Source organism: Tupaia chinensis, unplaced genomic scaffold (genome assembly GCF_000334495.1).
Source record: "Tupaia chinensis unplaced genomic scaffold, TupChi_1.0 Scaffold000492_1, whole genome shotgun sequence".
Lineage (NCBI taxonomy): Eukaryota > Metazoa > Chordata > Mammalia > Scandentia > Tupaiidae > Tupaia > Tupaia belangeri.
Window position 1 is genome coordinate 1,026,033 of NW_006160004.1, and position 15,899 is coordinate 1,041,931.

A 15,899-nucleotide genomic window follows, 5' to 3' on the forward strand; every position below is an offset into this window, starting at 1 on the left:
ACTCTTTCTGCTGTGTTCCACCTCTGGGAGTCTCATCAGTGACCTGTTGGTAGAAGAGCCAAGGAGTAGGGGCCAGAGCTCCCTAAATGAAGGGAGGAGTAATGGGGCAGGACCCAGAGAGGCTGGCCTATGAGTGCATGCTCTATGTGTCCCCAGCAAACGTGCTGAGTACAGGCTCTGGGCCAAAAGACATGCCGGCCTTGAGCCCGTATCAGGTGGATGGTGGGTGGACTGGTTTGCTTCATCCTGAAGAGGGAGATGGTTTGCCCCATCCTGCCTGTTGCATCCTAGATCTAGAGGAGCCTGAGGCTGCCTTTTGTAGGGCAGTAGATGAAGAGGCTACCTGGTGTGGACGATTTGATCTGTGGTTTCAAGATCAGACTGGCCAGGTGTGTGCTTTTTGAGGCTGACCAACTTCTACACCAAGTCGGTGTCTTGAACTTGAGCTTCTTTATTTACCTTTTTTTTTCTGGAGATGTGTTCTCTGTAGGGTGCGTGTGCTCGCCAGACAGACAGAGAGAGACAGAGAGACAGAAAGCGAGAAATCATCCCACGGGGGATGGCCACACCACAATCCCTTCTCCTCTCAGGATCTTGGGCACGCACGCACACGTGCCCGGCATGAGTTTAAGCCACTGGGTCTGGGACGCGAACCATGTTTGACTACATGGGAGTCCAGTGACATAGCCATTATGCTAACTGCTGGTCCTGAGCTTCTTTATTTACTTTTTAATTGAACTTAAGAGATGCACAAGTTCAGGCAAGTGAAGATTGTCGCATGCTTTTTATAGTCGGGCCTGTCACGTCGATCAGCAGAGGCTGGTGAAGCTGGAACAGATGGTCTGGGAAAGCTAATGACTAGTCCTTGCCACTGATGGATGTCATTTCCTCCTGTCTTCCTGGGAAGCCCTGCTCATTTCTCAGGCGTTCACTAAAGGGGCATCATTATGGCCCAGATCATCGGGATTTAGTGTTGGAAGGTGGTGGGATCTAGTGAGTGGTGACTGCATCATGGAAGTAACACTCGTGAATAGATTGGTGATGTCTCACGACACCCAGTGAGTTCTAGATCTCGTGAGAAGAGGTTAGTTCTTGTGAGAGCTGGTTGCCATGCCCCTGCTATCCTCTGTACTTCTGTCGGCCATGCTGTAGGCCTTTCTAGCCACCAGAATCAGGAGTTTGTTAATAGATCTCAGTCTCCTTTATCAAATTACCCAGGCTGAGGTATTTCTGTTATCGGTGCAGAAGAAGATTCAGACAGGCATTGAACAGGAGCCTGCTTGGAAATCCTCCTAAATCTCCAAAAACAAAAAGAAAGGAGGACGGAAGAGCAGGCAAGTTCGGAAGCTGAAAAATGTCTGAAGCAATACTGACTACCAAGCAGACAGGAGAAGCTGAACCTAGCAGTGGGGGAGCTGAGGTTTGAGTGGACTTCTGCCACAGAGCCCCAGAATGGTTCAGGATCTGCAGTACTGAGTACTTTGGAAGCAGAGGACAGGGTGACACACAGCGTAGTTGCTTGAAGGTCTGCCTGAAAACTGGTTAGACTCAGATTTACCTTATCCCTCTGAGCCATATCCCAGCTACTGTCAACCCAGCAGAAACCAGGGCTGACACACGAGGACCTGTGACCAGAAAAAAAAAACCTGTGCCCAGGGGCACGAGGAATGGACACCAGGCACTGTACGGAAGACAGAGGAGCATGGGGAGTCTCCGTCCTGAAATGCTCAGTTCCTTCAGCCTCCTCCTCACAATGGTGGTGGCCTAGGGTATGATCCAGAGAAACCGGAAAAGCCAGTGTGAGTAGAGACCAAGGAGCATTGAGAATTTGGCCCCAGCAATATGACTATGTACTGTCTAGTCCCCTGCAGGGATGCCTACTTGTGTACCGGCACCCATGAAACTTCAACCGTGCACATCTAGACCTTGGAGGAGTTTCATGTGAGTGAGAGACCAAACAGCCAGTAGAAACATTGCTCTGGAAAAGCTAAAAACCAAACTCAAACAAAAAGCCTAGAACTGTAACCCCCAGGTAAGAGGTGATACTGCATCTTCAAAATAAGAACAAGTTACTATATAGAATAAAAAAAAAAATTACAGAACAGAAAATAATAAATTAAAACTCTGGCTGCTGAATTAAGTTTGATAGTATAGATAATTCTGAGGAAATCTTCCAGAAAGATCATTGGCCCCCTCTTCTAACACAGAGAGCAGTCATAGAGACTAGATAAGAAAACTGAAGGATAGATTCAAGAGTCCCACATGTGACTAGGGCAGTGGACAGCGCAAACAGGAGAAAGAAAGTGCCCAGAACAGATGGATGAGTTTCCAATATTAGAGGCCCAACAAATAACCAGCCATAGGAGTGACAGTGGCCCACACTGAGCCACATCATTGTGACATCTAATAATTTCAGGGTTAAAGAGAAGAAAAAACTTGCAGAGAGAAAACAGGTCACATGTGACACAGTCGCAATGCAGTAGCATTGTACTTCCTCACCCTGCCGGAATTCCTCATCCCATCAGATGTCAGGGTAGACGGGGGTGTTTTCAGACAGTCATGGGCTCGCATCTTTGACCTGTGTCATTCTTCCCGTGGAGCTCCTGGAGGGTGGGCTATGGGGAGCACAAGGGGTTCTGTCGAGCAACAACAGGTTCTCATGCAACTTCAGCATGCCTCTGGGTGGGAAGGGATGGGGCAGGGGCCGCTGTTTGCTATAGGAGCTTAATACTGATTAGTTATGTCTTCTTTTCTTGTTAGACTTTTACTGATATTTTCAGTCTTTTCAAAACACCAATTTTGGGCTTAGTCAATCTTTTTTTTGAGAGAGAGATTTTTGCTATAGGGTGCATGAGCTCGCAAGAGAGACAGAGAGAGAGAGAGACAGAAAGTGAGAGTTCACCTGCCAGGAGCATGGCCACACTTCAATCTCTTCTTCATTCTCCTCTTGGGATTTTGGGTATACATGCACCTGCGCCTGGCATGAGTTTTCAGCTGCTGGGCCTGGGATTTGATCAGTGGTCGACTATATGGAAGTCCAGCGCCTTAACCATTATATCACCTGCTGACCCTGATCCTAGTATATTTTTGTATTCTATTTTTATTAATTTCTGCCCTTATTTATTATTTCCATTTTCTACTTCCTGTTTATTTTGTCTTAGTCTAACTTATTTATTTATTTTAGGTTTATTCATCTCTTGAGGAAGAGAGAAAGAGAGATTCAGGGACCCCCCTCTATAGAGTTCTACCATGTCATGATCCTCTTCCTTCTAGCCACTAGACTCATGGGCACATCTGGCATGTTCAGGTAGACTGGGATCCGAATGCCAGGCCTTCCTAGGTGGCTGCAGGCTTGCACAGCAGCACCCCACAGCTTGCACCACTGCAGCTAAGCCCTTTTCTAACTTTTTTTTCACTTGCTAGAGAGTGCATATACTTACCAGAGAGAGAGAGAGAGAGATAAGCAAAGTGAGAAAGCCATGAGAGATGGTCATGCCATAATTTCTTCTCCATTTTTCCTTTTGGTATTTTGAGCATGAACATACATGTACCCAGCATATTCCTCAAACTGTCAGGTCCAGGGCTCAAACTCCACAGTCGGTTATATGGGATCCACTTGCCTTAACTGCCATATCACCAGCTGACCCCCTTTTGTAGCTTTTAAGTTAAGTGCTTAGCTCATTAATTTTTAGCTATCTTCTCTTGTTACTTTTCTTTATTTGTTCATGTTAGACCGTGTGTGCATGTGAGAGAGAGAGAGAAGCACTTTGCCCGGTACTGATCACATCATAATTCCCTTTCTCCTGTGCTATAGCCCATCGGATCCTGGGCACTCAAGCATTGACCTAGCATGTTTTAGGCAGATCTGGCTGGGATTTGAACCACACATGCTATGTGGGATCTGGCTTCATGGAGCTGGCTCCAGCTATCCTTGATTCTTTGTTTTTTTTAAATTTCCTGAAGGGTGCATGGCCTCACTGGAGAGAGACAGAGAAAGAGGGAAAGTGAGGATTTTCTCTCTATAGGGCATGGTTGAGCCACAATTTCTTCGCCTTCTTTTCTCCCTTCTTTCAGGATTTTGGGCATGTACACACACACACAAACACACACACGCCAGTTTGTTTTCTAAGCCACTGGGTCTGGAACTTTGAACTGTGCAGTTAGCCATGTGGGATCCACCAAGCCATGGACTTGCCCCTTATTTTCTGATAATAAGCATTTAAGGTGAGTATTTTTTTCCCTAAGAACCATGGTAGCTGCTTTTCACATTCAGATTATATAGTGTATCTAAATTTATATGTCCTAGTCACATAGTCTAAAAATACATAAAACAAGAACTCTCAGATCTACAAGGAGAAATAGAAAAATTCAACTAATAGTGGGAGATTTTAATACATCCATATTATCAGTTCATCAGTGAAATAGACAAGCAGATCAAAAAGATACAGATAATTTGAGGACACAATTATCATACTTGATTTAATGGGCCTATATAAAATGCCGCATCAGATAAGAAGGATATATTTGCTTTGCTTTGATGTGTGGTTTTCCCTTCCATATTTCAGTTTTAAGTTTTTAGTAATTTGCATTATTTATCCTGTTTGGATTTATAATTACCTTCTAATTTTTATGCATTTTGCTTTTTTCCCTTAGTTATCTTTTTTATATTTCTCGTCTTCAATCTAAACTCATTTTCCTGTTGCCTTTTAGAATTTCTTCTAGGTTGCTAATGGCAGTCTTGTTAATGTTTGTCTCAAAATGTCTTTATCTTGTGTTTTTATTGGAATCTTGATTTTTACTGGATACTGAATTTTTGGTTTATTCTCATTCTCTTTCTGCACTTTGAAGATATTATCACACCACTTAACAACTTTCGTTGTTGTTGAGAATTCTGTGGTCATTCTAGTTGTTCCTTTGTAAGTAATCTGCCTGTGCTCGCTTTGGAAATCTTTCCTCTGTCTTTGAAGTTCTGTAGTTTATCATATTTCATTCTATAGTTTATCACATTTATTTTTATTTGTTTTGAATGTGAAGAGTCTGTCTTTCATGCATTCTAGATCATTCTCCACCATTATCTTGCCCACTGCTTTCCTTTGTCTGTCTCTGTCTCTGTCTCTGTTTCTGTCTCTCTCTCTTTCGGTAGGTCCTATTGTACATATATTAGAACTTTTCTTTATGTTACACTTCATAGCTCTCTACCTCCTTCTCAGTTTTTCTAGCTTCTTGTCTGTCTTACTTTCTGAATAATCTTTGCAGCTCCATTTTAGTTTATCAATTCTTTCTTCAATTGTGTCTTATTTTTCTGTTTAATCTCTGCATTGTGTTTTTAATCAGTGTCTGTTTTTCATTGTATATAAGTGATACTTGGTTATTTTCCTTAACTGCTTGTTATTTTTCAATATGTTCTAGCCGTTTTTCTTTATTTTTTAACCCTTCTTATTAATTTAAATTATTTTTCCCAGTTTTAACCCTCCACCTTCAGCTTGTGCCATTATTTATGAGCTCCATTCTTCCTGTTTCTTTGCGTCTGTTGCTACCCTAGTTGCTGATTGCTCAGTAGTTTTTTGGTGTTCGTTGTTGTTTTGGTGGACTCTTTAGTCCAGATTCCTCACTCTTCCCTTCTCTCCCTGGTGGTCCTTCCGTGGACTGTGGATTGTTGAAGTATGGCAGAGAGTGCATTTATTCCACTTCTGCCAGGCCCTTAAAGTGTTCACAGGTCCAGGTCACAGTTCTGATTGTGTGTGTGTGTGTGTGTGTGTGTGTGTGTGTGTGTGTTTAACTTCAGGAGTATAAATTTGTATTCTGTACCTTCATGTGGCTCTGGCTTGGGGCTTCAGTTCCTTGTGGGAATCATGTGATTCCTCTCTCCCTCTCTAAGACCTATTGCCTTTCTGGACCGCCAGGCCCTAAAGGAGTCCTGACAGAGAACTGGCTTTGTGTGTGCAGATCAGTTTCTGGACCCCTGTGTAGTCAAAGTCATCCAGGCCTGTGCGTGTGCTCACACTTACTCATGCATGTGTGTGAAGGCCCTGGCCCTCTCCCAGATGCCTGGGCGTCAGCTCGTGTCTTAGCTTTGGCTTTAAGCTCCCTCTGCATGTCTGGCACCAAGGGATCTTATTCTCTCTGTTAGGCTCAGCGGTGTATTACAGAGGAGGGGTGTTCTTTTTTTTTTTTTTCTGGTCTTTCCATGTATTTTCAGCCAGACAGACTTGTTAGCTCCTTTGGCTGTATGGCTGTGTTGAATTGTGTTGGGTTTACTTTCTAATTTTCTCTTCCTCCCCAGACCTGGCTCCTTGAGAGACTCCCCCAGCCTGATGCCTCTCAGTAAACAGAGAAAGAGCAGCTTTTTATTGATTAATACCGGCGCTGAGTTGGTTCGAGCTTATGGTGGGCAGAATCAGGCCCAAATCTGCACAAAAGTGCCTGTACCATGGGAGGGACCTGTGTCTGTCTGTCTTCTGGGTTATTTCCCTTTCCTCCTCTTTTTTGGCTCCCTGAGATCTGCTTATCTAAGCCATATTCACCTTCCATTTGGGGAATTTGTCCATTCTTTTCCTTTTTCTTTTTTAAAAGTCGAGTTATTTCTTTTTTGAGAGAGAGATAAAAGCAACCTCAAAAGGATCTCATTCCAAGATGACCCCCAGCCCTCCATGCAGCCAGGATAATAGGTACATATAGCATGTACAGGTTGGCCCAGGAATCAAAGCCCAGTCTTCCATGTGGCTTCCAGCACTGCAGTGCATTGCACCACTGCTTGCCATGCTGCTGCAGTTGGGCAGGACTCCATCTATTCTTGGACTTTATGCCCCACACCTGTCTGCCTGTTTTTCTGTTGCTTCCAATTATCTTTTCCTGGGAGGTACCTGAAGCTTTCTTCAGTGGAAAATAAATCAAAACATTTTTCCTTTTTTGCAATGTGTTTAAAGAAAGTTTTGTTTATTGTGAGTGAATATTTCCTTTCAGAGGATACATTTTAAGTAAGTGTGTTACATAGTCATTGCAGGAAAGTTAGAAAATATAAACAGTTTAAAGGAAAAAAATTAAAAATGCCTGTAATTCCACCACCCGGAGAGAAACACAATAGTATTTTGATATATCCTTCCAAAGTCTTTCCTTGTAGATACCCAATGCAAATGCTTTTATGCCCTACCAGAGACTTCTTTGTAGATATATGTGTATTTTACCTTTTTTTTTTTTTTTGCGAAACTGTCTTGATGGTGAGCCAGCCCTGCATTTATTTCTTGATTGACTGATTAATTGTAGATTCCTGTTTTTTTTTTTTTTTTTTTTTTTTGCAAAACTGTCTTGGTGGTGAGCCAGTCCTGCATTTATTTCTTGAATGATTAATTGTAGATTCCTGTAGGGTGCATGCACTCATTAGAGAGACAGAGAAAGGAAAGTGAGAAATCGTCCCACAAGGTGGGTTGCCATGCTGCAGTCCCTTCTCCTCTTCTCCCCTTGGAATTTTTGGCATACACATACACTCACCTGGTTTTTCAAGCCACTGGGTCTGGGATTCAAATTGCAGACTCGGCCAAGTTGGATCCAGCTGCCTTAACCTCCATGCCATCTGCTGGCCCCACACCTATTTTACATTAAAATGGTAGCTATACAAAAGGCACATGATTGGCAAACCAAATTAAGGTGCTGGACTCTCATAGGGCTGACCACAGTTTGAGTCTCAGTCCTGGCAGTTTCCTTTCTCACTTTCCCTCCTTCTCTCTGATGAGTGTGCATGCCCTGTAGCAAAAATGAAAAATAATACTGATAAATAAAATTTTAAAAAAGATTAAAAAAACACACAGTGAGGGTAGGGTGGGGCACTGACAAGCTCTCTATGCCGTCTGCAATGGCTCTCTCCCTGCAGAGCATCTCTTGGGCCACTTGGAACAAGCCAGGAGTATTCCTCCAGGCAGCCAGCCAGAGGCAACTCCTGAGAAGGAGGCAGATGCACCCCGGGGACATCCACTCACCTGTTTTTACAAGCCACTGGGTCTGGGATTCAAATTGCAGACTCGGCCATGTGGGATCCAGCTGCCTTAACCTCCATGCCATCTGCTGGCCCCACACCTATTTTACATTAAAATGGTAGCTATACAAAAGGCACATGATTGGCAAACCAAATTAAGGTGCTGGACTCTCATAGGGCTGACCACAGTTTGAGTCTCAGTCCTGGCAGTTTCCTTTCTCACTTTCCCTCCTTCTCTCTGATGAGTGTGCATGCCCTGTAGCAAAAATGAAAAATAATACTGATAAATAAAATTTTAAAAAAGATTAAAAAAACACACAGTGAGGGTAGGGTGGGGCACTGACAAGCTCTCTATGCCGTCTGCAATGGCTCTCTCCCTGCAGAGCATCTCTTGGGCCACTTGGAACAAGCCAGGAGTATTCCTCCAGGCAGCCAGCCAGAGGCAACTCCTGAGAAGGAGGCAGATGCACCCCGGGGGGAGCCCGCTGCTATGCCGGAGAGCGTGGGTTCCACCAAAGAACAAAGGAAGAAGCCTCGAAGAGGAAGGAAGCCCAAAGCATCCAAAACGGAGCAGCCGCTAGTCATCGTGGAAGAGAAGGAGCCTGCAGGTGAGGAGCAGGCCTGGGGATGTGGCCAGGGGCAGGGAAGGGCGAAGACTGTGACAGCGCCCTCTGCCGGCGGGAAAGCAGCATGGCCAGGCAAGGCGGGCGGTGGATTCGCAGCCCTCCAGTGTTCCTCACAGCTCTTAAAGTACAATTTATGGGGACCAGCAGTTGGTGTAATGGCTATATCGCTGGAGTCCATGTAGTGAACCACGGTCCAAGTCCCGGATCCAGTGGCTTAAAACTCATGTGGGGCGTGAGTGTGTGTGTGCCCAAGATCCCAAGAGGAGAATGGAGAATAGAGAGAAGGGATTGCGGTGTGGCTATTCCTACCCCCCTCCCCCGGGGGGTGATTTCTCGCTTTCTGTCTTTGTCTTTCTGGCGAGTGCATGTGCCCTATAGCAAAAACCTCTCCAAAAAAAAGAAAGTATAATTTATGACCCACATGCTGGTACAGCTGTCAGATGTGATCCTCTGCCCATGGGAAGGTTTCTGGTTCAAATCCAGAGGCCTCCCTGAGCACTTCAGGCACATACCCACGGTCCAGGACTGGGGCTGAGACGGATCATGGAAGGTCTTGTCTTTCTGTCTGTCTCTTTGTTTTTCATGAAAGAAACAAACTTTTTTTAAGTACAAGTAAGTGTAATACTTTTTACACTGGGACGTGCAACTGCTGACAAGCACACTTGTGTAGCCGGCACTCCATCAGGGAGGGAACGCCCGTCTCCCCGCATGCTCTCCTGGCTGTCTTCGGTGTGGGTCAGTCTGGTCACGCCAGAGGTTCTCGTGAACAGTGTGCCGTGTCTCTGGCTCTTGCGTGCGGCATGGAGGGTGAGGCCATTCCAGACAAGGTGACCAACTGCTCCTTCTCTTTGGTTGCTGAGCAGCATCCGGCCTGTCATGTGACTGCCCAGAGCTCGCTTGCCGTCACCTGTGGTGGGCATCTCGCACGTGCAACCTGTGACCCGGCTGGAGTCCATTCCTTGTACAGCATCCTTAGTGTGTTTCAAGGACTGTGTGGTCCACTCTAGGGTGTGCAGTGCTGAGGGGCTCTCGTTTCTGAGGTCCTCGGGCGGCTGCCCGGCCACTCCACCCCCTTCATCAGGTCCTCTGCCGGCTGCCCCGCCACTCCACCCTCCTTCATCCCTGACACTGGGCACTCTTTGGGGGACTGTCCGGAGGTATCCCAGGATCCCTTTGTGAGAGTGAGAAGGAAATCTCAGTCTTGCTCAGAATTAAAAGAGAGGGTTCGGAGAGCAGCTTTCACACATCTCAGCATCCTTGTGGTCTGCCCGCGGCTCCAGCCGGCCAGATGCGAGCTATTTAGAAGTGGAAGAAGGAGCAGTGGTTCGAACTCTGGGCACTGTCTCTGCCTCTCTAAGCCCGCAAAGATGGGAAGGGGTCCAAAAGCTTGTCAGCTGATTATTCCTCTAGTTATTACCGTGTTCAGGAGACATTATGAAGGTGCAGTGGCAGAAACCAGTGTGTCTTCTCCTAGTTCTTTTGTCCCAGGTTCCTGGCCTGGGTTTCTGTTACCAGGATTGTTTCATATTTGACCCTTGTACAGAATGGTTGTCTGCTTTTTGAACCTGCTTTTTGAAATCAGATGGCATATCTAATTATGAGAATTAGGATCTCTAAATGTGTCTGCGTGAACAAAGAAACTGTAGGACTCTGCTGTGTATCCGAGACGCTGCCGACTGGTGTAAAGAAGGGTTGGAACTGTGCCAGGATGCTGCAGTCTTATGAAAGAAATTATCTTTTGGTTTGGGTTAAGGAAAACACTTTGCTTTTCCAGATATGTGGGTAACTACATGGAGTCTCATATACTGCTAGTTTTCCTCTTTTGTACTATGCAAATTTTAACAATCGTACCTACTACTTTGGCCTGGTTGTAGTCCCCTGACACTGGGCACTTTTGGGGGGACTGTCCGGAGGTATCCCAGGATCCCTTTGTGAGAGCTCAATTCTGTCCCCTGCCCTATTGATGACTTGCCTTGTCCAAACAGAGCAAGTGGCAGAGATCATCACCGAGGTCCCCCCGGACGAGCCTGTGGGTGCGACGCCAGATGAGCGGATAATGGAGCTGGTTTTGGGGAAGCTGGCCACCTCTACCAGTGATGCCAGCTCAGTGCCAAAGTGAGTCCTGCCTGAGCCCGGGCCCAATCTGGGGGAAGGGCCCTCCCCAGCGGGAAAGCCTGGTGAGAGGGGACAGGCTTACTCCTTGTAGCCACAGATACACTTAGGTGGCCTCCAAAATGTTCTGGAGCTCAGGAGTTAATAGTGCACTCACTGTGAAAACCACTGCTTTAAAAAAAAGTGTGTGTGTGTGTATGGTAAGATATACATAACATGAAATTTACCATCTTAACCACTTCTTAAACATTTTTTCAAAATTTTATCTATTGGGACTAGCAGATGGTATAATGGTTACGTTGCTGAACTCCCGTGTAGTCAACTGTGGTTTGATTCTCGGAACTGGCGGCTTAAAACTCACACTGGGTGTGTGTCTGTGCATGCCCAAAGTCCTGGGAGGAGAGTGGAGGAGAAGGGTTTGGGGTGTGGCTACCCCCAGGGGGTGATTTCTTGCTTTCTGTCTCTCCTGCAAGTGCATACACCCTATAGCAAAAAATGTATCTTAAAAAAATTTTATTTACCATTTTTTTAAAAATTTGCTATATAGGGCACATATGCTTGCCAGAGAGAGAAGAGAGAGAGAAAGCAAGCTGTCAGGTCCGGGACTTGAACTGTGCTTGGCCATGTGGGAGTCCAGCACCTCAACTACCATGTCACCTGCTGGTCCCCTGTCGTAACCACCTTAAGCACACAGTTCAGGGACATTAAGTACATTCACATTTCTGTGCAGCCATCACCCACCTTCTTTTCCCCAGTGGAACCTTCATCTTCCCTAATGGAAACTCTGTCCCCATTGAACAGACTCCCCACCCCCTCCTTCAGCCCTTGGCACCCACCATTGCATTTTCTGTCTCTGTAATTTCAACTGCTCCAGCTCCCTCATGTCAGTGGAATCGTACACTATTTGTCCTTTTGTGACTGGGTTATTTCACGGAGCATAATGACTTTAGTCCCTCCACGTCATACACAGCATTTTCCTTACTTCCTAAGGCTGCATAACATCCCATTGATGTATCTGCCATGTTTTGTTGCTCACCCATTTGTCAGTCCATGGACACTTGCGTTGCTGCCACCTTTTGGCTGTTGTAAATACTGCAGCTCTGAACCAGACTGGTGTGAGCTTTTCAACAGATTATAACACCTTGCTCTCTGTTCTTTTCCTTTTCTTTGTGTGAACAAGGAAGATATTTGTAGTTAGTTATTATTCTGGATATATTTTTGCCTAAAATTGAATAAGCTGGCAAATTTTGGGGGGCTCTTTGGAGTGCCTGTTGTAGTTGTCAAAGTGTGGCTGGTGAACCTGAGGAGGTGCTGGAAACAAGGCCACAGCAGTGTCTGGAGTGGCATTTCCTGTTTCTTTCCACTCTGCCTTATTGCCTAGAGTACTTTATGTTGTTCGTCATCCAAACACCTTTTTTTCATTTTTAATTTTTTTTAAGGTTTTCACCATAGGGCACGTGTGTTCGCCAGAAACACAGAGAGACAATGAGAAAATGAGAAATCACCCCTCAGGGGGACTAGCTGTGCTCCAGTGCCTTCTCATCCATTCCCCTCCTCCTGGGATTTTGCACATGCATTCACACACAGCCAGTATGGATTTTAAGCCACCAGATCTGAGACTCAAACCTTAGTCGGCCATGTGGGCGTCCATCACCTTGATCACCACGCCACCTGTTGGCCCCATACCTTTATTTTTATGTTTATTTATTTACTTAATCATTTCTTATTCATTTATTTATTTATTTAATGTGCTAGAGGCCACGTGCACTCACTGGAGAGAGACAAGGAAAGTGAGAAAGCACCCCTCCATGGGACATGGTAATGCCCTGGTCTCGTCACCTCCATTTCTCCTTTCAGGATTTTGGGCTCACAGGCACATGATCCTGGCATGTTTTTCAAGCCACTGGTCTAGGACTCTAACTGAACAGTCAGCCATATTGGAACCCAGCTGCTTTAACCACCACGCCACCTGCTGGCCCTCTATTTACATTTCATTTTTGTGCGTATTTACAGCATATAATGTGGTTTTTCAAAGCATGTGTGCGGTGTGTGATAATCAAATCGAGGACATTATCATGTACATCATTTTGAATTTCTGGTACCTACACTTGCTCTCTCTCCAACCATGCCTTTGAATGTTTCCATCTCGGCCCTGGAGTGCAGAGGTTCAGTATATACCGGGTGAGGACATGCAGTGTCTGTCCGTCCTAGGCTGGCTTCTTTCACTTAGCATTAATGTGTCTATATTGGTCCACTTTGTATCAGATGACAGAGTCTTGCTGTTCTTTATGGCTGTGCACATTTAATAGAGAGAAGAAGTGTGAAAATCAGGTTCAGTTCAGGTCCAGCCTCATGGCCTAGCGATTGAGAGAGTCAGATCCCACATGGCTAACCATGCATTTTGAATCCTGGCCCCAGCAGCTTAAAAAACAAACCTGGCACATGTGTAAGTACATGTCCCAAATCCTGACAGGATAGAGAGAGGGAGGAGAAAGGATTATGGCCTGACCATGCCCCACTGGTGGGAGGTGCTTTCTCTCTCTCTTGTTCCCCCTCTGCCTCTCTACAGCGAGTACATGTGCCCTCTGGCAAAACAGAGAAATTAAAGAAAACATAAAACGGTTAATACCAAGGGAGAATATAAAACACAGGTGGTGGTTGTTGAGGTACAAATTTACTTCCAAATTTCCCCCAAACAATCTCTGACCCCATTAAACATTTAACTTTCTCCCTCTCCCAGCCCCTGGCACCCCACAGTCCACTTTGTCTCTGTGAATTTGACCACTAATAGGACCTCATTTAAGTAGAATTGTACAGTATTTGCCTTTTATTTTTTAAATTGTCAGGGGAATCATGTTTCTTTTCATGTCTGGGGGCCAGAGATAAGAACACGAATGCATGACTGTTACAGAAACAGGTGAACGGGCACCGTTCTGAGTGCCAGGTGTCTCCTCCAGATGAGCCGAAGCACATTCCCTCCTCTCTGGCCTCAAGGCTCAGTCCTAGCTAGGATGTTTCAAAGCTGATTGTGACCTTGAACTTATTTCCCCGATGCCCTGTTTCCCACCTGTCTCACTACTGTCTGTTGCTCGAGGCAGGTTCACCCATCACCAGAACCACACCATCACCCTCAAGAGGAGCTTAGTCCTGTCGAGCAGACACGGCGTCCGACGCAAGCTCATCAAGCAGCTGGGGGAGCACAAGCGGGTGTACCAGTGCAGTGTCTGCAGCAAGGTCTTCCAGAACAGCAGCAACCTGAGCAGGCACGTGCGCTCGCACGGTGAGTGTCCGCGGCCCAGGGAGCCACAGGAGGCTCCTGCACTGCCCGTGGTGGCTTTTCCTCCAGCATTTGTCCCATCCAACGTAGATGGAGTGAGAGGGCCCTGTAGACCTCGCCAGAGTCCCCAGCATCTCCAAGGTGGGCGCACTTTGTCTAGTCAATGCTCAAAATCATGAATCAGCTTTCTGTTGGTTGGTTCCGTAGGTGACAAGCTGTTTAAATGTGAGGAATGTGCAAAGTTGTTCAGCCGCAAGGAGAGTCTAAAGCAACATGTTTCTTACAAGCACAGCAGGAACGAGGTGGGTGGAAACGACCCCAGGGGATGCTTCCTGGTTGCGTAGGACAGACAGTTGACTGAATAATCATGTTGCAGAGAGAAGAGGGAGGAGAGCGAGTGGGGAGAGGGCTGTGCTCTCAGGGTGTCCTCCAGACGTTGCTCGCCAACCCACCCAGACCTGAGTAGATACGGGAAGAAGATCGTGGGGAGTGATTGGCCTTTGGAGAGCGAGATTCTCTTGTAGAGCCAATGGATAGCAAGAGTGAAAAATCCTGTGTGTTCCTTGGTAGAATAGTAACAGAATATTAGAGAAAAAGTTATAAACTAGATGGCTTGAGAAGTTGCAAGGACAGCAGGCCACAGGAGCGCCTCCTCTGCTTTTCTCTGCCCCAGCTGGCTTTGCTAACCACGTGTCCCTTCGACCAGGTCGACAGCGAGTACAGATATCGCTGCGGCACTTGTGAGAAGACCTTCCGCATCGAGAGTGCGCTGGAGTTCCACAACTGCAGGACAGGTGAGGCGGACACCCCCGTGACCCTCCCTGCCACTTGCCACATGGCCACGCAGCGTGTGGATGGAGACTGGGGCCTGTAGAGGAGTCGGGGTCATGTCAGTGAACATACAACCTCACTTGTGGCCTTGCCCTCTCCGTTTTCCTTCAAAGCAGTTGCTTATTCCAACAATACAGATAGAAGCTTCCTGTGTCAAAAAGATTTTTTTCTTCCTGTAGCTCAGCCAGAGCTATGGGTGGCCCCTACGGGGCCCACCAAAAAACCAGAGTTGTGCTCGCTGGAAAGGGTGAGCAGATGTTCATGGTTTGCCCTAGGACCAGCCGAGAAACACATGTGCAGGCAGGATTCACAGCTGGAGGTTCGGGAAGGTTCTCTCTGACCACACACTGCCCTGACTCATCAGTCCCGCCAGCACCCACAGCAGGTGTTCTTGCTGCAGGCAGTCACGCCTCTGCTCCGGTGTGATTCTGTCCACCCGGCTCCAAACGTCAAGTGGAAACTCAGCTCCCTCGTGTGAGGCAGGAAGCTATTGTGCTCTCACCAGTCCATGGGGGAGAGGAGGCCTCTTTGGACCTGGGGGGTGTCTTAAGCCTAGGTCCCCGCTGGTGAGTATGTGCAGGATGAGCATCCCTAACCTAAAAATTCAACATTTTAAATACTCTAAAATCCAAAACATTTTATGCATCAACATGATGTCCTAAGTAGAAAATTCCACACCTGGTCACACACACTGTGTCACAGACACGTGCTGTAATGCAGAAATATTATATAAGATTACCATCAGGCTCTGTGTCTAAGGTAGCAGATATTCCAAAATCTGAAGTAATCCAAAATCCAAAATTGTTTTGGTCCCAAGCATTCTGGATAAGAGAATCTCACCCTGCCTGCTGTAGAGACATGTCTGTCTAGCAAGGAGGCTGTGATCTGTAGGGAGCACCCCTGTCCTGCCACCTGAAGTTCTCAGTGTGGCCCAGGGATGCCCCTATATTCTGGTGTGGGGAAGCCTCCCTGATTCCAGCAGTGGCTGCAAAATGAGGCCCACAGAATGGACGATCCCCAGAGGGCACATGAAGAAGCGGGTTACCACTGCCTCTGTATTCTCTCTAGGACCCATAGCAAACCT

At 46.5% G+C, this 15,899-nt stretch overlaps 1 protein-coding gene across 2 annotated transcripts in view; it reads left to right on the plus strand.

Annotated features, from left to right (window-relative positions):
• Positions 1-15,899, plus strand: part of PRDM15 (PR/SET domain 15) — an 81,485-nt gene that overhangs the window by 37,182 nt on the left and 28,404 nt on the right. For both annotated transcript variants that reach the window (XM_006156374.2, XM_014590855.2), the window contains 5 exons: positions 8,353-8,577; positions 10,581-10,710; positions 13,806-13,987; positions 14,192-14,286; positions 14,691-14,778. In XM_006156374.2, the coding sequence (XP_006156436.1) occupies positions 8,353-8,577; positions 10,581-10,710; positions 13,806-13,987; positions 14,192-14,286; positions 14,691-14,778 (720 nt within the window). The remainder of the gene's footprint in view (positions 1-8,352; positions 8,578-10,580; positions 10,711-13,805; positions 13,988-14,191; positions 14,287-14,690; positions 14,779-15,899) is intronic.